The sequence below is a fragment of the Astatotilapia calliptera genome, chromosome 7 (assembly GCF_964374335.1).
Source record: "Astatotilapia calliptera chromosome 7, fAstCal68.1, whole genome shotgun sequence".
NCBI lineage: Eukaryota > Metazoa > Chordata > Actinopteri > Cichliformes > Cichlidae > Astatotilapia > Astatotilapia calliptera.
In genome coordinates this window covers 43,762,067-43,785,708 of record NC_137428.1, presented here as the reverse complement: position 1 = coordinate 43,785,708, position 23,642 = coordinate 43,762,067, and the positions used below count along the sequence as shown (strand labels likewise).

At 41.1% G+C, this 23,642-nt stretch overlaps 2 protein-coding genes across 4 annotated transcripts in view; one reads left to right on the top strand and one right to left on the bottom strand.

The window, feature by feature from the left end:
• Positions 1–1,259: 1,259 nt before the first annotated feature.
• LOC113026250 (C-signal-like) lies at positions 1,260–6,561 on the top strand. Its single transcript, XM_026174803.2, has 7 exons — positions 1,260–1,509; positions 2,330–2,384; positions 2,800–2,996; positions 3,295–3,352; positions 4,690–4,805; positions 5,104–5,214; positions 5,832–6,561. Exons 1-7 carry the CDS (start codon positions 1,363–1,365, stop codon positions 5,943–5,945), a joined length of 798 nt encoding a protein of 265 aa, XP_026030588.1. The 5' UTR covers positions 1,260–1,362; the 3' UTR covers positions 5,946–6,561.
• Positions 6,562–6,886: 325 nt separating this feature from the next.
• Positions 6,887–23,642, bottom strand: part of bcar1 (BCAR1 scaffold protein, Cas family member) — a 47,815-nt gene continuing 31,059 nt past the window's right edge. For all 3 annotated transcript variants that reach the window (XM_026174801.2, XM_026174802.2, XM_026174800.2), the window contains exons 2-8: positions 22,511–23,221; positions 15,955–16,104; positions 15,155–15,250; positions 12,977–13,354; positions 10,843–11,712; positions 9,486–9,575; positions 6,887–8,459 (exon numbers count right to left, since the gene is read on the bottom strand). In XM_026174801.2, the coding sequence (XP_026030586.2) occupies positions 7,914–8,459; positions 9,486–9,575; positions 10,843–11,712; positions 12,977–13,354; positions 15,155–15,250; positions 15,955–16,104; positions 22,511–23,221 (2,841 nt within the window). In that variant the 3' untranslated portion in view covers positions 6,887–7,913. The remainder of the gene's footprint in view (positions 8,460–9,485; positions 9,576–10,842; positions 11,713–12,976; positions 13,355–15,154; positions 15,251–15,954; positions 16,105–22,510; positions 23,222–23,642) is intronic.

Genomic DNA, 23,642 nt, shown 5'->3' with positions numbered 1-23,642 from the left:
CACATTTCAAGTATTGAGTCTATTGCACTGTTGACTATTTACAAAAGTATTGCACAAGGTATTGTACAGTGAGGTGAAGAGGCACTACAGCTTAGTTGTTCCCCCCTCCTTTGTCCTCCTGTTTCCCCTCCCTCTCCCCTCCAGAGAGGAGTTAAACAGTCTGATGGCGTGTGGGACAAAGGAGTTTTTAAGTCTGTTAGTTCTTGTCTTTGGGAGAAGCAACCTGTCACTGAACAGACTCTTCTGATTGTTTATGGCCGTGTGCAGAGGATGCCTGGCATTGTTCATAATGTCCAGCAGTTTCTTTAATGTCCTTTTCTCTGCCACTGTCACCAGAGTGTCCAGCTTCATGCCGACCACAGAGCTAGCCCTCCTGATCAGTTTCTCCAGCCTGGATGAGTCCTTCTTTGCTGTGCTGCTCCCCCAGCACACCACAGCATAGAAAAGTACTCCAGCAACCACCGACTGGTAAAACATCCTCAGGAGCTTCCTGCAGATGTTAAAAGACCTCAGCCTCCTGAGGAAGTACAGTCGGCTTTGGGCTTTTTTATACAGGTGCTCTGTGTTGCATGACCAGTCCAGTTTATTGTCCACCCACAGCCCGAGGTACTTGTACTTGTTGACCACCTCCACCTCCTCCCCCTCTATCTGAACTGGCAGTGGACCTTCTCTGGACCTCCCGAAGTCCACAACCAGTTCCTTAGTCTTTGAGGTGTTGAGTTGCAGGTGGTTTGTGTGACTCCATGCGACAAAGTTCCTCACCAGACTTCTGTACTCCTCTTCCTGATCATCCCAGATACACCCCATGATGGCCGTGTCATCTGCAAACTTCTGAATATGGCATAATTCAGAGTTGTAGCAGAAGTCAGAGGTGTACAGGGTGAAGAGAAGAGGGGACAGCACAGTTCCCTGTGGTGCTCCTGTGCTGCTGACCACAGTGTCAGACGTGATGTCCTTCAGCCTGACGTACTGTGGTTTTTCTGGTGTTGGCTGGCAGTAGTAATGGAATAGGTGACAAAACACCCAGTCACCCACTTTTCAGTTATTTATTTGTAAAAAATGTTTGGAATCATGTAAGATTTTCGTTCCACTTCTCACGTGTACACCACTTTGTGTTGGTCTTTCAATAAAATTGATTCATGTTTGTAGCTGTAATGTGACAAAATGTGGGAAAGTTCAAGGGGGCCGAATACTTTTGCAAGCCACCTTATGTTGTCACAGAGTTTTCGACATATAAAAGGAAGAACAAGGTGTTTTTTTTTTCAAATGGTGCAACAGCGGCAGCACACTCTAACACATGCTCAGTTACTCTCAAAAGAATAGTCAGGCAGGAGCTACTGTTTGACCAGCGGATCAGCCAACATGCCAGTGGAACTGAAAGGGAACATTTTAGTGACAGGGGCCAACAGAGGCCTTGGTTTGGAGCTGGTGAAACAGCTGGCAGAGACGACAGGACAAGAGGCTCACATCTATGCCTGCTCCAGAGAGCCTGAAGGAAGCAGAACTGAGGTGAGACTGTTACACATAAATGCTTCTTGTGGTTCTCACATCAACTGCTAGAGCAACCCTCACATGCACACATGTGAAGGTTGACTGTGTATCATCTGTTCATTTCACTTATTTTACTTATATAGTGCCAAATCACAACAACACAACTTTGTATTGTAAATAAATTGTTATGTTGTTATTGTCAGCATCTGCAGATAACTTTATCATAACATCATCTTGTAATTATGAGAATACAACATAAAAAAAGTCATGAAAGTATGAAGAGGGGTCCATTTTCATTTTACATGGCCTAAGCTAACCTAATAGTCTAAAACTAGTCAACAAATTTGGTATAAACATCTTTCATTTGGTTTCAAAGTGTGACGGTGTAGCACGGCTAACTCTACGGGGGTCTGGCCGCAAAACTTCTCTCGCAGGCTCCATTTTCAGCACAGAAGCAAAAGATGTAGCAAAGCTGTTGAAGGCAACTTGATATGTCAGTTTTGATCACTACGAAACAGTGAAAAGTGTATATAAGGTCTGCAACAAATCGGTGTGCATTAGTTGTGTTCTCAATTTAAGTGTTGCTGCATTCTCCGGGTTGTTCATTTATTTCCCTTCAGTCACAGATTGTTGGACAATACATTTGCTATTGACAGTTAACATCTTAACTGTACATACACGTTCTCCTTACACTGTTGCTTTGGAATCTGGAATTCCTGAGGACAAGCCTTAGATTTGTATGCACATCAATCATTTCTGTTGTGAGTCACTGGCTATAGACGTGATTTCATGGAATAACAACATAAATATTTATATATATTCTTTCTGTTCCCTTCAGGCACTGAGACAGTTAACCACCCGACATCCTGGAAAGATCACTATAATCAAGCTAGGTAAAAACAATCCGCCTTCATTTAACTCTGCATACACTTCCAACACCATTTCCAAATGTGTGCTGAAACATTTCCAATTATGACACTAAAACACTGGAGGCTCACAGACAGTGAATTCTGGAAGTGTTGCTGAGTCTATGCACTGATTTCTTACTTACAACTTAGTTATTAAAATCTGAGAACCTTCCCACTACGGGTGCACTCAGGTTTTTGATAGTGCCTTACTTTAATCTCATCAGGCCTCTCACATAATAATGGAAGTGTTGAAATATTCACTTGAGAATCTGAGATTCAAAGGCAAATACATACATAGAAATGAAACCTTTTTTTTAAACTCATAATCTTCCACAGTTTTTTTTTGACATTCAAAAGACCTTGGTCATTATGATTTGTATTTCTATACATCTACCTGTAGATGTTGCAGATGAGGAAAGTATCTCAGCTGCTGTGCAGGCTGTGCAAGATCAGATCGGGGATGCTGGGTTGAATATCCTTATCAACAATGCTGGTATTAGGAAACCGGCCTTGTCAGGAGCATTATCTGCTACCAAGAAAAACGACATGATGGAGGTGTATGAAACCAATGTGGTTGGACCATTTACCATTGCAAAGGTTGGTTTGTTCTCTGCAGACGTGGGAAGTACAAATACTTTGTTACGCAAGTAGAATTTTCAGGTATTTGTGCTTTGAGTATTTCATGTTCTGAGAACATTGTACTTTCACTTCCCAGATTTTTACCCAAACACCTCTACTTTTTACTCCTTACATTACATTTTTGAAACAGACTCATTTCTTAGGTTTAACATATTTGATGGGAGTTTCACATTTTTATTTCACATCTTTCATTTTATTTTATTTTTTAAATGTGCTATAATTTCACACATGTAAACTGTAAGTTTTGTACTTTCAGATGTTTCTTCCACTCCTGAAAAAAGCAGCACAGAGGGATTCTTCTGCAAAGGGCAATGGTATGTATCTGTTCTTTCATGTTATGTTGAATGTAGGATACCATCATTGGGAAAACACTCAGTGGAGTGAGTACATACTTATGGTTTCATGCTCCATCTCACTGCAACTGTGACTAGGTTATTTGGTCAGAAGGTCAGTGATTTGATCCCCATAACTTTGAATTATAAGCAGGCAAAATAATTAAGCCCAAATGTCCTGTGTGCATGACAAGCAAAATTCAAAGGCACGAAATAATGTGTTGTAAATGTGTGAGTGGTACCCCGGCTTGGCAGTACAGGGGTCCATTTGAGCTTTCATATTAAAGTAATGGGATTAGCTTGCCTGATAAGAGTTAATATGAGATTATATCCAATTTACAAAAAGCTGAGTTGAAGATTTGCCTAGCTGCAAGTTATCCACCTCCTAAAGCCAGTTCAATTCAATTCAATTGCCAAATCACAACAATGGTTGCCTCAAGACACTTTATATTGTAAAGTAAGGACCCTACAGTAATACATAGAGAATCCCAACAATCAGACAACCTCTATGAGCAAGCGCTTGCCGACAGTGGGAAGGAAAAACTCCCTTTTCACAGGAAGAAACCTCCAACAGAGCCAGGGTCAGGGAGCAGCGGCCAACCAATTGCTGCAACTGGTTGGAGATGAGTGAAGGAGGACACGACAAAGACACCTTGTAGAAGAGAGACAGAGTAACGTTTAAATGGCGATTATTTTGTACCGAAATGGAAAAGTAAAGTGTGGAGGAGAGAAACAGCTCATGATCGGCATGGACACGTATGGCTGCCAATGGAAGTGGGTCACTGGTGTTTATTAATTATCTGACTGCTGATAGAAGCAGCAGGATGAACTGAGAGTACAGGGCTGCACTCTGCTCACATTCAGACTAATGCTGCAACACTGAGCAGACGGAGCTTCATAGTGCGATCCAAAAACCCAAGATTTGCTCAAAGCAAAGAAATTAAATATTCTTCAATTGTCAATGAATGAAAGACATTAATACAACCGTTATATCCATCCATCAAGCCACTCCGGATCTTCTGGGGGCACACACAGTTTGTCAGCAGAGAGGTGTAATCTCGCCAGATCCTTTCCTGAATAGGACTAGAAAATACGACAGAATATGCAGAATTCTAGACAGTTATACTTAAAGAAGAGTGGAGCGTTTTCTCTGCATTAATACATTTACAAAAGTAAATAGATTTGAATTCTTTCGCAGGTGGATTGCATCACAGAACGTGTTGGTTGGTGCAGGTTCAGAGATGCAAACTATCCTCACACACACAGTTCTTTTCGTTTCCCAGTCATGATGCTAATCTGTTTGTCCCACTTTGTCTTAGATAATAAAACTGCCTGCAGCTCAGCCATCATCAACATCTCCACAGCTATTTCATCCATAGAGAAATGTCCAGAGACCTTCTCAGCAGCACAGATGTATCCTTATAGAATAAGCAAGGTACTGTTAAAAAGAATCAAATATCCTGACTTTCTTCCTAAACTTGTTTATTCTGTCTGTGCTTATCTTTTAGAGTTTTTCTTTACTAACATTTTAATAAGTAACTGTGATTCAATGACATAGACCAGATTCAGTGAAAGGAGCTTGACACGCAGTAATTAAAGCATCATGTGGTTCAGTTGTTTGGCTTTAGACACCTGTATTGATTAATAATTAATAATAATTTCAATAAGTGTAATACTTATATGTTTGTATTACGCTTAACAATAAAGAAATGTGCTGTTTCTCCTGTCATCAGGCAGCACTGAACATGCTGACTCGCTGTCAAGCCGAAGACTTCAAGACTCACAATATAGTGGTGACAGCCATACACCCAGGCTGGGTCCAAACTGAGATGGGAGGAGAAAAGGTGACGTGATGAAAACTTTAAAATACTTTATTCAGTGAATACATTTAAACATTATGGTTTTCCTTTAAACAGCTTTCATATGAAACAATCACATTTGCTGAAACCCACCAAATCTCTGTTACAGATTCCAGAAAGTTCTTTTAGGTCAAACAAGTACTGTGCTTATGTAAAACCTTATATCGTTGTACGTTTCACTAGACAAGCGTAATGTAAGTCCTAGCATTACATCACTGCTTGTACTAGCTCTGAGATTTATACATTTGGATGCATTATTGTAAGTTCAGGGTAAGTAAGAGCAGCTTAGTAATAAAAAGACAAACACAGCATGAAACACTCACCGATTCTGTTTTCTGATTTATTTTTGATAATCCAATTACATTTTACATAATATCAATGTTGATATGAGATGAAAGTGCTAACAACCACACCACGACCATCCTTTTCTCCAATAATGATCATTTTAAATCTCTAATCTTGAAACTGCAAACAAAAATAAACTTCATTTTTAGCGTTTAGCTTGTTAGCCTTCCCCATATTAGAAATCATAAAGCTTGTTCTGATCCAGCCGCTTCCTTTCCAGTGACTTTCTTCTTTTGTGTGTCTGTTGTCTCCCACAGGCTCCTTTGACCACCGTGGACAGCGTACTTGGCATGCTTAGTGTGATATCGTCACTTAGCAACAAAGACAGCGGGATGCTTCTGGACTGGCAGGGCAACACCATCCCCTGGTAGCCGTCATGTCAAAACCAGGCTAATAGACAATGTTTTCAGGTTAAAATTCAAATGAGAAAAAACATACACGAATATAAACATAATAAAGCATTGAGGAGGAGATTTTTTTAATTAATTTTATTCTTTTCTTTTTTTTTAACATGTACTAGAAGCTTTCTGCAAACTGAACTGCTGGCCACGGTTCACCAGAGAGGAAATGAAATGACTTCACGATCTATAATCTGGCCATGCTTAGAAATTTGTCTGTTTTCATTGCGGGGAGACAATAATTTCCTACAGTGGAATAAAATTTAATCTGAAATTTCAGACAGTATTATATGTAAAGATTCATTAATCATATTAACATCTCTATAAGCATTTCAGCCAGTAAGCAGAGTTTATAGTTTGGAGGTGGCATAGAAATGATGGTATACAGAGAAAATTAGCACTGGAATGAACAACATTTGAACTTCAGATGGTTGTTAAGGCGTCTGTGTTGTCTTTCACAAAGGCTGTGGCTTCCAAATGCTCTGTAGTAACAGATATTATTATAAACATGAGTGCTAACAGCTGGGGAAATAATTTTACTCTACATGTTTGCTTCTGTAATAAAGTGATAAACCAGTTTTGTTCCCAACCTGTCACATTCCCATTAGTCTTTCTTCAATGTCATAAAAATATAACGAGACAGTTTTCCTTTAACCTTAAAAAAAAAAGAAAGAAGATCTACTAATTTTCTCTTGCCGAGAGAGAAATCTGATAGCTGACCACGTGTAGCAGACTGAGACCTTTGACGTTTATACATAGAACTGAGATCATCTTTGGTTATTAGGAAATTATGGCAAAACAGATACCTGTGCAAACTGCCTGCATTTTCTCAGGTAATTCCAGTAGTGAGTCTGACACTACGTATCATTTTCAACTATTTAATAATAAAAAATACACAATATGACGAGACCAGAGAAAAGGAAATGCAGGTTTAATTGCATTTGCTGTCTTTAAACTCTCATTCCTTTTGACTTTTACATGCCTATTAAAAAATACATACAGTTTTCAAAAATAAAATAAAATTAAAATAAACATCTTAGATGGCGTGGAAATAATCGCATCTGCAGTCCCGCACCTGCACGGCTATGTCGGCATGTTTTGGCAGCAGCGTTGTGTGCTCGGGGGGAACCGGATGCAGAGTGGACAACTCAGCAAGCCTCAGACGGCTCAGACACACACGGCGTGCTCCTGTGTGGGGTTTGGAAAGTTTGCCTGTATTGGGGATGGAAAAGCATTCCGACATTCGACAACACAGAGTCATACATATCATCTGCAATTTACACATCCATAACAATAATTATATTAGGATCGAGAATCAGAGCCATATTACATTTTAATTATACGGTATAGCAATATGACAGTTACTGATGTTCTGTCTAAAAACTACAGTTATGTTCCCATCTTTTCTTACGTGTATGCACTGCAAGTGCTATAGTCTTCTTTTTTCTGATTTTCTGAATACATAGGTAACTTAAATATTTACACTGATTATTTTACAGCCTATGGCCCAGCCCACTGACGAGAAAATGTTTTTGTTTTTTTTTGTCTAGAATAAAAAGTGCAGAGTGGAAATGGGATGAAATGGTCCCAGTGAAAGGCAGCACAGGGAGGAAGCGAAGGATGGGAGTAAAATTGGTGCTCCCGGTCCGAAACAGGGTCCCAGACCCCAAGGACAGGATCACTCAGGATTTCCATGCATGCCAGGACTGTAAGAGATAGCAAGCCTCATCCTGTAGAGGCACACGGGACTCCTCACACACCTGAAGGGTGTTCAGGGTTTTGTGCAGCACTTTGTGATCCAGCAAACTCCAGGTTCTCCTAGTTAGTGCTGTATGGGGTACAGAGGGTTGTCTGCCCAGTGTTACTGCGAAGATTCACTGCTCCGAGGTTCTGGAATATTTCAGTCACTGTTTGGTTTGTTTTCCTCCTCCCCCTCTGCCTCTACATCACTAAGAGCTGTCCCAGAACCATCCTTAAATGCTGAGTACACCCTGCAAGCTCCCTCACCTTCTCTGTCATCTCTCTGGAGGCTCCAGGGGAAGGATACTGAAGTGCTGCTGTCTTCGTACTGATCACAATGTCTTTGAGTTTTTCACAGAGGCTGTTGCTGCTTTGGGCTACCCGTGCCCTCACTTCTGGAGATTTGGCCTGGCGTGACAGCGTGTCACCAATGAAGACCAGCTTGTGTGCGCTGAGAATGACAAACTTGCTGTGTGCCACAAATATCTTTGGTGGCTGGTTGGAGTTGACAGCAGTAAAAAAGGCATCGATGGCATTTGTCACCGTGGTGACGTTCTGCTCGCATTGCTCTTGATAGAAGAGAATAAGCTGACGGTCACCGTGGCACAACTTGGAGGAGGCGGGGCCTCCAGAGCCGTTCTGGGCCAGGTAGTTTGCCAGAGAGTTGTGTACGGATGGAACCCAACCGGTCATGTCGTTGTTGATTGGCCGGCTGACCTCCTGCTCCAAACGCTCAAACTGTTTAATCTGGAAGATGATAAAGAATGAAGACACAGTTAATAACTAGAATCTGCAATGACAACAAGTTAGAATTTCTTTCCGTTGTTTTAAATTGTCCAACAAAAGTCCTCTCTGAGATTTGTGCCTGTTCTGTTCATACTGACCTACTAAATACTAAAGCTCTGGGTTGAACAAAACACTAAGCCACCAAACTCTGACAGATTTTACTTTCTAGAAAAGCTGCCACTAAAAACTCGTACTGTTTTCTATTTCAGCAAGCAACAGCTAAAAGTGAAAAATCACATGTTGGCCAACGCTGCTGGCTGCTGGAGCAGCAAGCAGTCCTGCTCAGTTAGGGCCTTTCTGTGTGACATTTGCTCTGCATTTTCACGGCCCTCCATAACTCTGGCTTACAAATCAGGGAGGTTAGATTAACTGATGAGTCTAAATTGCAGGCAGAGAGTGCACAGAGTATAATAAATAATGAATAATTAAATGAATGCAGGCTGTAGTGTAAACAATTTGGAGCAATGGCGTTTGCTCTGAAATCTGGGTTGTGTTCGAAGCTTGTGTATGAAGCGCCTTGAGGCGACTTTTGTTGTGATTTGGCGCTATATAAATAAAATTGAATTGAATTGTCGGTTTCCTTTGTTCATTGTTGCCATGTGAAAGTTCGCACTCCCACCTCCAGTGGGTCGCTTGTAGTGATGAATCCAAATCCAAATCAAAAGAATTTCATACACAGTTCAAAGCTTTGTAACAAATGTACAGTGTGTGTGTGTGTGTGTGTGTGTGTGTGTGTGTGAGAGCTGGTGTTGGAGGTCATTTGTCCCTCAGTTATTAAGAACCACTGAAGCAGTTTATTTGTTTACTGTTATTTGGTCTGACTTTGTCAAAGAAATGTAAGAACCAGTAAGGCACAGTGAAGGTAGAGGTGTAGCGTAGGAGACAGGAGGCAGCTCGCGAGGAGAAGCAGATGGTCCACCGAAGCTCGGTGTTTTGATCCTCAGCTCCTCCGGTGTCCTCACACTGAGGTGTCCTACAGACACGTACCTGCTGCTGCTCCAGCTGTGTCTTATTGTTTCGGATAATGTTGCCTTTCTCCAGCAGCTGTCGTTGGTTCTTCTCAAACTCTTCCTTTCCCTGACAGATCAGCATATAGACACACAGTTAGTACACTACATGTACACCCACCCATAGAGACACACACACCACTCAATCTAAAACACGTCTTTGTTGGTGACAAACAGGAAGTGATCGATCAGTGCTGGAGCACCATTTTCCCTCTTATATTTTTCTTAGTCTTGCTAAAATACTTGTCAGAGACTTCTTTGATTAGAAAACGTGTAGTACAGTCTTACAGCCTCACTTGTAATGTTTTCACTGTTTAATGAGCATTTGGTATTTTTTCCGGAAGTGTTGTGTCAAACAATGTGACATAGTAAACACAGTAAAGAATAATTCTTAAGTCATGGCTGTGTAAGTGGTCAGAACCAAAGTGTGATCAATTCAATACAGTTTTATTTATACAGCACCAAATCACATCTGTTGCCTCTACCCACTTTATATTGTAAGGTAAAGACCGTACAGTAATACATAGAGAATCCCAACAATCAGTCAACCCCCTGTGAGCAAACACTTGGTGAAAGTGGGAAGGAAAAACTCCCTACTAACAGGAAGAAACCTCCAGCAGAACTGGGCTCAGGGAGAGGTAGGAATCTGCCATGAGCCCAGTTCTCTCTCTGGTGGAGAGACAGTGCTAACGACTGCACCACTGTGACACCCATAAACCACAGAGCGTTTTAGGAAATGGAGAGCAGCTGCTCACAGAAAACTCAGATTCATTCACACGCTTGTACCAGTTAAAGCTGCAATTACAGAGGAGACTTTTTTTACGCAGAGCCGTGATTTGACACTTCGTTTCTGCAGGGAAACACTCATGACGCATAGCAAGGCTTCATGTGATGGTCTTGGACATGCAGGGGGTTTTAGGAATTAAGTGCAGCAAACATTAAGTCCCTGTAGTCAAACAGACAAGTTTAAAGACCAAACAATGATTGAAACCATTATGGCCGAGTGACTGGACCTGACGACTACTGAAACAGTAAGTCTCTTGGGACACTCAAGCCAGCAGTAGTGAGTAGCTGCTGTAGAAGCAGGAAAAATGGTGAACTGATATGATTCTGCTTATGTTATTTATATACGTAGGCTGTCTCTCTCTACCACCAGCCTCCTATAACTGAATCATTAGCAGATGCTTCAGATGTGTGGAGCTTTGGGAGCTCTGGTACAATCAGTGCCAAATCTGAGCGGATTTTCTAAATGTGCTAATGTAAACATACAGTCACACTGCCAAGCTAATATGTGATTCCTGTTATTGTAAAGGGCTCAAATCTGTGTCTGTGTGTACCTGCAGATGTACGTAGTCATAGTCCTCCATCCATCCTTCCTCTGTGGTCTCATATGGTCTCTCCACACCTTCCTCTTCTTCTGCAGCAGTAAACTTTGGTGGGGAGGGAAGGGGCCGTGACTGAATGTTCACTTTCTCCCCTCCTTGATAGCTTCCACTTCCAGATCCTGTTGTGTGACCACTAAGCTCCCCTGGGATAGGAGGAAGAGGCATTTGCTGCTGGCGAGTGGTCTTTTTAAAGAGCAGTGAAGCGTTGCCATGGAGAAAAGAAGCAAGCTGCTTGGCATCGTCAGGGATACCTCGCGCCGTCATGATCAGTCGATCTAAGTCATCCCCTCCCGGCGGTGGTGCTGTGAGTGCTGCGTGTGACCAAGAAATAGCGTCTAAGCTCTGACTATGTCGAATCAAATTCTGGAAGATCTCCTCCATCTTCCCGACCTGGCGGCCCAGTTTGGCCTGCAGTGAGCGGTCTGTGGCCTGGGCAGCATTCGCCACGGCGCCTCGGGCAAATTCTAAGAAATCTCGGACAGTGGTACGCACCCTGTCGGCAGCCTGATGAATGGCTGGGAGGTTTCCTTCAAGATGAGCCGGGCTTCTCCAGTTGCCTGTGATGAATGACATCATGAAGGAAACACTGGACTCAACAGCTTGCTGAAGACGAGACAGACGTTCCATGGCCTGATCCATTTCCAAGACCAGGGGTTTCCCTGGAATGGAGCCAGGAGCAGGAAGCGAGGTGGTGTCGCGGACAGGAACCATATCTAATGAAGAAGCAGAGTGATTGCTCCTTGTGCTTCCTGTGCTTGAGGCAGACAGCCGCTTGAAAGACATGGACAGCTCTTCACTGGCTGACTGGGCATCACGTACAACCTGCAAAACACATTAGCGTAGCATTAGAATCAAGTCACCCATTTCCTGATTGTGTGCTAAGCTAACTGCGTTAGTTTCATCAGTAAAACAATCATGCATTGATGGTCTTATTATTTTTTTACAAGGAAACAAGACTAAATAAATAGATAAATAAAATAATACATACACGTTATTACAGAGAGAATAAAAGGAATAATAAACAGAAAATTATTTGCAAATGACTGAGGAGTAGAAAAAAAATCAACCGATCCACAGTTAAACTGACAATTACAAAATTGTGAAAACCAGCAGGCCTGCAAAGCAGCCCTTCATTAGAAACCACGAGCAATGCCAGACAGCAGAGACGCTAGCTGAACAGCAGTCACAGCTTGGATTAAACAGCAGCTTTTAATAACGGCTGGATTTACTGCCAAGAGTGGGGTGTATTATTCATTTAATCTGATGGCATCTTAAGTGTAGGCTTCATGCATGAATGTGCAGCCGTGGCACGACTTATAATGGCAGCCTTAATAAGTCCGACCTAGTCACATCACATTATAGGCATGCAACATATGACTACATGTCTTTTATACATCTTTGGGTTACTTAGCTCGCTGAAATTGTTATCAACTTGGCTCTACCACTTCACATTAATTCTAGCCTAAAATGAATAAACGATAACTGAAACACTATTTTGTGTTAAGCCTTCAATGAAGACTATGTTTTCAGGTCAGGTTAACACACTACTAATGTTTAAACTCCTGGGTTTGTACACAATGTTGAGCTTCTTGGTGAGATAAACCTGAGTTTATCATAACTGCAGCATCATACAGCAGCTGGAGCCGTTCATTTTCATTTTAAAAGTAAGACAGTTTGTGTGCGTGTGTGTGTGTGTGCGTGTGTGTGTGTGTGTATCGCTGCATTCACACAGCTACTTATAGGATGCAGCCTTTTGAATTATTAAAGTAGTTATTAAAATAACCACAAGTTCAACCTCATATATTATACACCACTTAACATACTGTTCAACGAAGCATGTGATTAATATCACACAAGCACCGCGGCTCTGTCTGTCACTGTTGTGGGTCTGCATGAATAAAGCTGTCGAGACCATTAACTGAAGAGCGAGCTCCTGTGTGTCTGAATAGCACAACAGCATCACACTGCCAGAGTCACAAAGCCAGCAGTGCTCTCTGCATAGCGATGACGATGATGATGATGATGGAACATCTTACACAAACTTGATTTCATGCGATTAAACAAGCCGGCCCTGTAGCTGTCATACCTGTGGGGGCACGTCATAGACATTCTGCTCAGCCCTCTCCCCCGTCTCCTCTCGTTCCCGGGGGAAGTCATAGACATCCTTGCCAACACGCAGTACAGCTGGGATGTCATAGATCTGCTGAGGGTCCTGACTGGCCCCACTCCTGTCCCTATGATAATGCTTATCAGTCAGGATTGGGGGCGGGACATCATACACATCCTCTGGAATTGGCGGTTCGTCATCATTGCTGCTGAGGTTGTTGTGTAAGTACGGGCCCGGAGTGATGGGGACTTGGGGCTTTAGTTGTTTGGCAAAGTGAGGTGGCACATCATACGTCTCCTCTCTGATTGGTTGAACATCACTGACATCCTTACTCACTGATGGGGGGAAGTCATAAACCTGAAGAGACAGAGAAGTCTTGTAAAAACACTTTATCTTATAAAGATCTCATTAAGACAAGTGTCATATTTATTATTATAATGTGTGAATAAAACTGCTTTCATCTCTTCCTTGCACTGATTAGTGTTAATCACACTTTTAAACAGATTTAATTAATCAACTGTAATGGTATGTGCTACGTGGTGCATGATTTCATATAGTAATATGAACACATTTTAGGCACTTTGAGGAAAGTACTTTAAAAAATAACGAAGTGAATAATGTTTAACAAATTGCTTTCAACAAATTGCAGTTTAAAAAAAAATCTGTCGATATGATCAATAATTGAAGCGAGTCTTTAAAGTCTTCAAAATCCACAAGTTGTCTTTTGAACGTGCACAGAGCTTCTTGTGGCTCTTCTGCAGGTTTAGGCTGCCTCCATGCTTTCTGCATGTTCCTGTAATCCCAGAAACAGACATCAGGGCCTGCTTCTTCACGTATGGATTCATGTCTTAGATCAGATCAGATCAGATGGCTGACAATTTGGCCTGATCCTGGCATCCTCAGGACTAATTTTATCCACTATAAACATGGTTAAGTGGCAGACCTGAACTGCATGGCTGCAGCATTCTTGTAAGATAATAATAAGTGGTGAGAATATCGCACGATCATCATGACCCTGACATCTTACTTTTAGAGATGCAGCTCTTCAGTCAGGAGGCGGTAATTTACATTTTGTTAGCATCCATATTAGAAACAAATTAAAGATGTTTTAACAGGATGCCTTTGATTGCTACTCATGCTTGTTTGCATACTTTTTTTATTACTGTGTTTTTGGGTGCTCTGTTTTTGCTTCTTCGTTGTAAGGTTTACACAGCCACCTGCTAACAGCTGCACCCGGGCAGACAGCAACACTCTTCAAACTGTGAGCAGTCAAGCTGGAAAGTATGCAGAATGCTGTTAATCACAGCATTCTGCATACTTTCAAATGAACAGAAGAAGGTTTCTGGTACAAGTGCGCTCATGTCAGCCGCACTCCTCAAACTAATCTAGTTCCAACTAGTTCCATTGTTACCTGTGGTGCAATATGGAATAAAGGTCAGCACAGTTAAAATACAGTTTGCAGAATGTGAGTCAAAGAGCCAACAGAACACAGAAGACAACGAGTTACACTGGTGACAATTTGAGAATTTTTTTAAAAAAAGAAAAGAATTCTCTGAAACCAGTGCAGTGCCGTAAAAACATTTATAGAATCAATCACTGTTTTAGCAAAACTGAACTATTTTCACTAAGTTAGACTTCATTTGCTGATTTGCCTACTCAGTGACACACTGACGTCATTTCCTAAACAAATCGTAACTCAAAATCAGTTAGTCTTGTTGCTAGTGGGAAATCTGTGCCACTCAGTTTGACATCCATCAAAGATGAGTTGAAAAGGTTATGTTTTAAATATTACAGGTTTTATCTGTTATTTACCATATCATGTTTTAAAGGGACCACTGTTGTAAAGAGCAGAGTCTGGAGGACGACCTGTCTGAACACGCAGACAGGACTGAGCTCAGCAGAAAGTTCTGCAGCACTGACAGCCAGTCTGAGTGAAGTGCAAGCTACTTTGTTTAGTTGAATACTGCAGAAATGTACGGCACGTCTACTACAGGTTATCAAACTACCAAAATTATTTCCCTGTCAATGCAATGGGGGTACATTTCCAATGATTATGTCATATCTTATGACATGTACACACAAACACAGCATCAAACAATTACAGAAAGACAGTAAGATGGTTATATTACATGATAACTCCCAAATCGAAATCCTTACCATCTGCTGTGGGTTCTTCTCACTGCTTGCAGGGGTGTCATATATATCTTGACCACCAGAGGGACCCTTCATCACCATGGGAGGAGTGTCATACACCTAAACATTTAGAAGCGACAGACATAATTATTATATAAATAAATAGCATAATAATTACTTATAGTTGCTGCAGACTGAGCTGAGCTCATTTCAAAGCAAGAGAATGTAACTGTTTGCAGTTTGAAGCTGTGGGGTGAAGGAAGCCACTGAAAAAGTTACTCATGAGTTTGTTGAGGCAAAGAAATCCATTAATGCAAAGTCAGTCACCTCATTTCAGCCAAACAAAGAAACTTTTCTGTTACTGAAGACAAAAATGAAGAGACCCACACACAACAGCAACTAAAGACAGCTGCAGCTAAAGACCTAGCAGAGCATTTAAGGGCGGGAATTTGCTCATGTCCATCAGTTCCATCAGGAGTTTGGCCAGTTACTACTGAGTCTGTGGAAACCAAATGAATGTCCAGCCAAACCAGTGAGTAATACAACAGTATTACTGTTGTAGTAGTACTGCTAACAAAATAATGACCTGCTAGGAATAAAGGAGTAAAATCTGTGCATTGGAATTTCTATATACTGACTTATAGTGTGTGTGTGTGTGTGTGTGTGTGTGTGTGTGTGTGTGTGTGTGTGTGTGTTTAATTCCATTTTAATAACCTATTTAATAACCTATTAAAGCAAAATTGAAGGACCGTGATGATTGCCTGGAAACGTGTGATAGCTTCTGTGTGATAACAACAACACACACATACAATGGGCAGCCTCACCTGTGTGCTGTATTGCTGCCGGGTGGGCGGCACATCATATATGTCTGGCTGAGCTGGAGGTTGAAGTCTGGGCGGAACGTCATATTCATCCTGGTCTGGTTTCACTGCGTCGTACACATACACCTGTCCAACACGGGTAGGAACTACCACCTGAATGCAAAAGCACAGAGGCAGGTGTGTCAGTCAAAAATGGCCGAGAGCTGTAGTTGTATGACAAACATTAATCTGATAACACAGCCAGAGATAATTTATATTCAGTTCAGACCATGAAAATCTTTAAATGCATATAACAAAAATATTTCAGCACAAACAAAGATCAACCCCTTATCTGTTTGCTGCTTCTTTACACTGAATGAACAGACACTAAAGGGTGCTCCGTCTCATCAAAACATGCTGCCGACACACAGATGCACATGGGGCAATAAAAACAGTGCAATGGCTCAGTCATAGTTGTCGTGGGAACCGGAGTGCCCCATTGTTTGCCTGTTTAAACTGTGTATTATGTGGTTTGACTACAGAGTCAACCAGCCAGGCTGGGAAACCACAACAGCTGTTCAATATAGCACAGCAAAAGCACCGTTCTGCTGTCCTTTCATCCTTCCCTCCTCCATTCGTTCCTCTTTATTTCCACAACATTTCCATGTGCTGGATATATCAGAACAAACCGAGCCCCACACATACCGCCTGAATAAAGTGGCACAATTAAAACATCAGCATTGAACCAAAAAATGTCATTTGCTCCACTATAAACACTCAAGAACAGCAGTAGCAGACTCAAGGTTAGAGAACACTGACTTTGAGTAACAGACACTGCTACAAACCTAATTTGAAACCTGTTGAGACCCTGTGTGAAATCTATAAAAGCAGCATCAGCTAATCCCAAAATCCAATATTTTATTCACAACAGAGTATAGAAAACATACCAAATATTTAAACTACAACATTTTATATTTCATGAAAAATATTAGCTGAATTGAATTGATGGCAGCAGAATGTCAAAAAAAGTTGGGATGGAGGCAACAAAAGGCTGCAAAGGTAGTTGGCACTAAAAAGAAGCAGCTGGAGGGAAATTTTGCAACTAATTAGGCTAACTAGCAAGACGTCAGTAACATGAAAGAATATCTTAGACATGCAAAGTTCCTCAGAAATAAATTTGGGCAGATGTTCACCAATCTGCAAAAAACTGCATCTATAAATTGTAAAACAGTTTCAGAATAATGTTCCTCACAGTGACTATCTCATCGTCTACAATACATAACATCATCAAAAGATTCCAGGAATCTGGACAAATCTCTGTGTGCAAGGGAAAAAAGGTCAAAAATCAATACCGGATGCTATGATTTTGTGCCCTCAGACAGCAGTGCATTAAAAACAAGCATGATTCTGTTACTGAAATCAGTGCATGGGCTCAGGAACACTTCCAGAAATCATAGCCTGTGAACACAGTTCACTGTGCCATCCACAAAAGCAGACGAAGAAGCCATTTTTGAACACGAATCAGACACCCTGCTGTTTCCTTAAGTCGACTTAAGGTGCTTGTTAACAATGGGACAACATTCCTCTCCCAAAAGTCTCACAGATATTTATAGTTCTGTATTGGTTATATTCAGATTCTATGCCAACTTCTGTTGACATTTTGTTTAGTTGTTTGGAGTTTCTTCTTTGTGTTTCATCCCTGTGAGCTTTCTGGAGAGTTGGATTATTTACTTTGTTTTCTATCCTTGACATTCATATCTTAGACCAGAGCAGGAAATCTAAATAAAGGTTACTGGGTCCTTTGTTTGAGTCCACTCCCTGTGGAACCTTGACAGTAAAACTGATGCTTTACACTTGTAAAGGATGTTTCCTTATGTAGTTAACAGGAGTAAACCTAACAGCAGATCTACCCTGCACCAACAGAGGTCGGCAGCTTCCCCTAAACATACTCCTGAACAATAGTTATATACTGCATGTTGCCAGGTTTCCTTCATATTGTTCAGTGGCTACTTTCAGATGTACTGTCCTAAAACCCTCATGGACACCTAAATCACTGTCCCCATCATCACAGATCACACTGACCAACAATAAAATGCCTTTGCACAAATTCAGCTATGATGACTCACTGAAGGGGAATTCTTTTGCATGCCTAAATGGACATAAACTCATAGGGGGCAATGTGTGATACAAGCTAGGCTTTTGTGCCATGTAGATGATTCATCCCAGAAATCATTGTTCAACTGATGACCTTTGCTCGAGCAATGCCCCTCCCTCCTCTTCTCCTTCTTTCCCTTTTCTCTCTTTCCTGCTCTTTGCTTTATGCTGAAGAGCAAAGACTGCATAAAAAGAAACCAGTGTGTTGCTAGAAGGAAAAGCAGACTGAAATCTTGGGATCTGCATCAAATACAGGGCAATTTTAACTGTTCAAATCAAAAATGTTCAAATCTATATGACCACTTATTTTGCAGAATCTAAAAAGATGCAGTGGATAAAACAGGGCAAGGTCCAGATGGAAGTCTGTGTGGTCTGTTTGAGCTAGTGGACATGTTCAGCTGCTCCACACTGTAATCTGTCCTGGCCTCTCACCATGTTCTCCATTGTGTTACTGTGTGTCTCAGAAAAGAGATTCACAATAAAATATGCAAAAAAATATCCCAGAACTCTGCTCATTAAATAGTATATATATCTGACACTTGTCTCAGATATTTGTGTTACATTGTCTTAAATTGTTGGATGGAGTAGTTATGACATCATTTCTGGTACATTTTTTAAAATATTATTTGATGCCACATTAATGCGCCACATGTCAGCCACTAAGGCCTGAAGAGCAGATTTTTTTTTTTTTATCAAGAATGTCTCTGCACATTTGTCTTGTTGAACACCTTGGTAATAAAGAGACACCCTTTTATAGGCCTTCAGTTGGGACTGAACCAGCTGATATTAATTTGCACTAAATGGCAGGTTTGTTTCCTAATTACTGATGGATTTCAGTGGGTGACATGACTTTCTCTGCTTTGTTGCACCTTTGTTTCCTCAATACATTTTCCCTGTGTCATTGCTCATTATAACACATAACTCAGTTTAAAGACATCTGTAGTTTGATCTCTCTGCATGTGTGGATTTGTGGATTGGATGGGCTGTTACCGACACATTTTGAGCACCTTTAGAAATACACAACAGTCTCCAGCAGTTCCAAGTATAAGGAATTTTCTTTTTCTTTTTGTTTTAAATAAGGTTATATTGTCACCTTTGCTGGTGACACTATTGGGGATTTATTCAAAACTGAAGGCACACTGAACCAACATGGCCACCACAGCATCCTGCAGCAACATGCCATGAGCTAAACCCAGTTGAGATGTTTGGGATGAGATGGACTGCAGAGTGAAGGCAAAGGGACCAACAAGTGCTCAGCGTCTCTGGAAACTCCTTCAAGACTGGAGTACAACACAGGACTCATAGCCCTTGCTTATACCAGCTCAGTATTGGTCTAATTCTAATAGTTTCAGTCTATTACGTCTGAAGTGTCTAACACTCTTAAGTCATATCCTGGGTCTGTGTGTACAAAGAGATTCAGAGGGAGAGAACAGGAAAGAACTGATAGCCTTGATCCAGGATATACTTAGATTTCCACTTCCTGCCTCCACACATATTAATCATAGTATAGCCATACTTTTCATGTCCATAAAGAAGGGGATCGCTGTGTCCATACTCTTCTGTCTTTGCCCATATACCTATTAACAATTTATAAAGTTTGAATGTTTTTGTACTTTATAGTCAGTCTCTATTTCTGCTGTAATTTTATTTATATTACAAAGCCAAATGTGTGCATTATATTAAAATTTCAGCTATAAGTGAATGTGTCATTCCAAAACTTTGGATAGTAATGCACCGCTCATAACATGGCTCTGGGGTTTGCTCACATTCTAAGCTTTACTCTCACAAAATCCTAATTTTGAGAGCTGGTTTTGTACATTTTGTACATAAATCTACAGCATCGAGTTGTTATAGGAGCTCAGTCTGCTTTCACACACACTAGAAAATAAGACTTCTAAAGTCTCAGCTGCCTTCACAACATAAAAGGGAAACAAAGCACGAAGTGACAAAGATTTATTGATCCAAACATATCCCACTTGAAGCTTACAGCACACTGAAATGTAAGTAAGACCAAAGTTTAAGAGCTAGTTGAAAAATTGGAAATGATCACCAAAGTGTAAGACAATTTTATTTCCCATATAAATATGACATTATTTATATAATGGCATATGTATCTTTCACAAATGAATCTGGTTAATTGTGTGGTAGATAATATTAATATATTATTATGCCTTGCTTCTGTTATTAAAGCCTACACAAACTTTAATTAGGTACACCTATTTGAAACACTTGACTTCACTGATATTTAAGGTCATTTATATTAACTTGATATTAACTTGCTGGGTGGATCATGGATTGTCTGACCTTGTTCTGAAAGATCATATCAAGTTGTTGGGTCCTAGACTGCTGTTTGTGAGGATTTTCTATGACTGTGTATTCATGAAGAAAAGTACTGAACTCTTAGTAGGACACTAAGAACACAGTACAACATTTCCCTGAACTGAACAAAGAGCTTTTTTTAAAATGCAGTTTAGTCCTGCATATTCATTAATTATAAAGCAGTTACAGACAGGCACAGGACCACAGATGAATCCATGTGTTAAAAAGCAGGGGAGCAGCTGGACCTTTGCACGCATGCATGCATGCATGCACACTGTCCTGGGTGCTCCCCAGAGTAGACAAACAGTAGCCTGTCATTTGCTGGTGCGGTAAAATGCACAGTCATCCAACCACAATATCTGAGCTGCATTATTAATAATCATTTTATTTCATTGCTTCTCCACACACTGAGTGAGTCTTAATTTTTTGAGGTACTAGATAAAAGTGTAACAATGATATGATGATTCCACACGGCTTCAAAAATGTTGAGCTGCGGACTCTGGGGAGGCCAATCCATGACTGATAGAATTTCATTGCGTGTGTTTTTTTGTTTTTTTCCCCCAAATGATTTTACTGCATTGTCAGTGTGGTTGGGATCATTGTCATGCTGAAAATTAAAGCTGCTGCCCATCAGATTCTTTTCAGATGGTTCTTCGTGTTGCATAAAAATGCACTTTTCTGTTTTCATAATTCCATCAAATTTGACAAGATGTCCCACACCACTCGCTAAAAGGGCAGCACAAAACCGGGACAGATCCTCCACCACGTTTCACTCATGGTTGGACTGCTGACGACCTCCTATGATTGTGACTATGATTTGAAACATTCATTTCTAATCGAATCTAATTTCTAATCTGGATTCATCACTTCATTTCCTGTTCCCAGTGATTGAAGACTAGTTCTTGAGTAATTTGGAATACTTTTGCCTTTTCTTGTGTCTGGATTTTTCCTGCTTCTTAAGAACACGACTTTCAGATACTGTTTGTCTGCTGTAAAAAGTTTTTTAGGTCTGAAACTTCTTAATTTGTTCTTCACTCTTCTAGTTTTGTCAAAATGTTAAAGCAAACACTACAAACCATACCTTTGGTGTTTTTTTGTAGATTCAACTAAAGAAATGGAACCAAATTACAACTTTTTACTGCTAACAACAAAGAGCCTAAAGCTAGAATTTAAATTGGCTGTTGGTTGTCTGTAGCAGCAACACTGGTTCATCCCTTGAGGTGAGATGAGTTGCCTTTTTTTGCTTAGGTGATTCATAGGTCACTGTTAACAATAAGCCACAATTAAAATGAGTGAAAAAAGCAGCAAATGTCCAAAGAAAAACTTTGAAAGACCTTAAGATCTCAATTCTGTGACAACACGTGTTCCTGTGCATCAGGTACAAAACACTACACACACAGGTTTTCCTCCTATCACATCAGAATAAAGACAACATTCATGCTAGTTTAGAATATAAACCTAGATTTCTCATTTGAAGTTTCATTTGACTACTTGAGTCCATCTGCAGTTTCACTATAGGCCTCCAACTTGGACTGAAAAAAATACAAAAATAATTATGAGTTGCAGTGCAATGACCTGATAACTATAGCAAAAACATTCAAAAAGCGTCAGCTGCTCTGCTCACTCATAGTGTATTCAGGTTTTCAGGCCACAGCCTCAGTCACCAGATTTGACTCTGTGCAACTTCCTAACCACCTAACTGCAATTCAAGTTGATGAGTTGCTGTTTTGACAAACTTGAGGAGACGCAGACGATTTTGCCAGTCAGTAGTGTCACTGCATCACCGTTACACATCATAGGTGTAAATTATATTCTCATTCAGTTTACTAAATTGGTCTGATCAGCCCAAGCATACTAAACGACCTCCACTAAACAGTCAGATGGACCACACAGTTAGCAAACCTTATTGCAGAGCACAGAAGAAGAAGAAGAATCTTCTTGGTTTGGCACAAATGTAGGCACACCTGTACAGGCAGTGTCGACAGCAGAATCTTTAACTGTTTGTGGTTCATATAAAACATGCAGAACTCAAGTCAGTGATATTTAATGTCCTTGTCTAATGATGAGCTTCCTTTCTTTGTATATTAACTTATTTGTCCATCCTTACCTTGCCAAGTGGCTTGTTGCTGCTATCCCAGTTCCTCCTATCCAGGGAGGGAGGCACCTGATACACATCCTGGCCGGCTGGAGCTGTTGCCTGACCTGGTGCTGGACCTACAGAAGGTGGCACCTGATAGATCTCTTTACCAGGCTGTCTCTGACCTTGAGCTGAGGCCTTGCTGGGTGGTCCTGGCTGGGCTTGTGTAGAAGTTCCACTTGGACCGGAGGGAACTTGGTACACACTTTGGAGGCTTGGTTTGGGACTGTGTGAGGGGGGCATCATGTAGACAGAGTCAGGGTTGGGTTGTGCAGGGCTAGGGGTGGAGTAGGCTGAGTGCATGGATGTGTACTGAGTAGAAGGGAGGGTCTTGTTTGCAAACCCGGAGGAAGACATTGAGGCAATGGATGACAGGGGAGGTGTTGGTTTGGGATATGCACTCGGAGGGTGGAGGGGTCTCTGGACTTGCGAGGTGGGACAGGAAACAGCTGGATCTGGTGTGGAAGGGATGGCCTGCTGCTGTTTACTGTCGTACATGCCAACCAGGATCTTGAGACGGTTGCCAGGGACAATGCCTTGGCGGCCGTGGAGTGAGCAGAGCCACCAGCCATCCAATCCCTGTGTGTCACGCTCCAAGACTGTCATAATGTCGCCCTTGCGGAAAGAGAGCTCATCCGGAGACTCTGCCACATTGTCATACAACGCCTTGGCCAAAATGTTCTGGAGAAAAGGGAAACATAAAATAAAGTCTACTTTAGATACAGCCATGGGAAAATCTATTGTTCTGAAAGCAGGACTGTAAGATATTTATATCCCTGATGTTGGTAACATCAGGGATATAAAACACAGAAGTGTCTATTGAAAGTCTATGTTCTTCACAGTTACAGTGTTTCAGGGATGTGTGCACCGTCTCCTCATCAGTTTCATTCATGTTATTTAGCACCTGTTCAGGTAGTTCACATAAACAGCACAGTCATAATTTCAATTCAGCAAATACATGTAAACCTAATAACACCTAAAAACAGTTCTAAGAGTTGGTTTAGCAGTAACAAGTGGAGCAGAGCCATAAATTTTAAGGGATTTTTAACTATTGATGCAAAAAAGGTTTATTCTATTTAACAATGTTTTGTTTTGGTATATA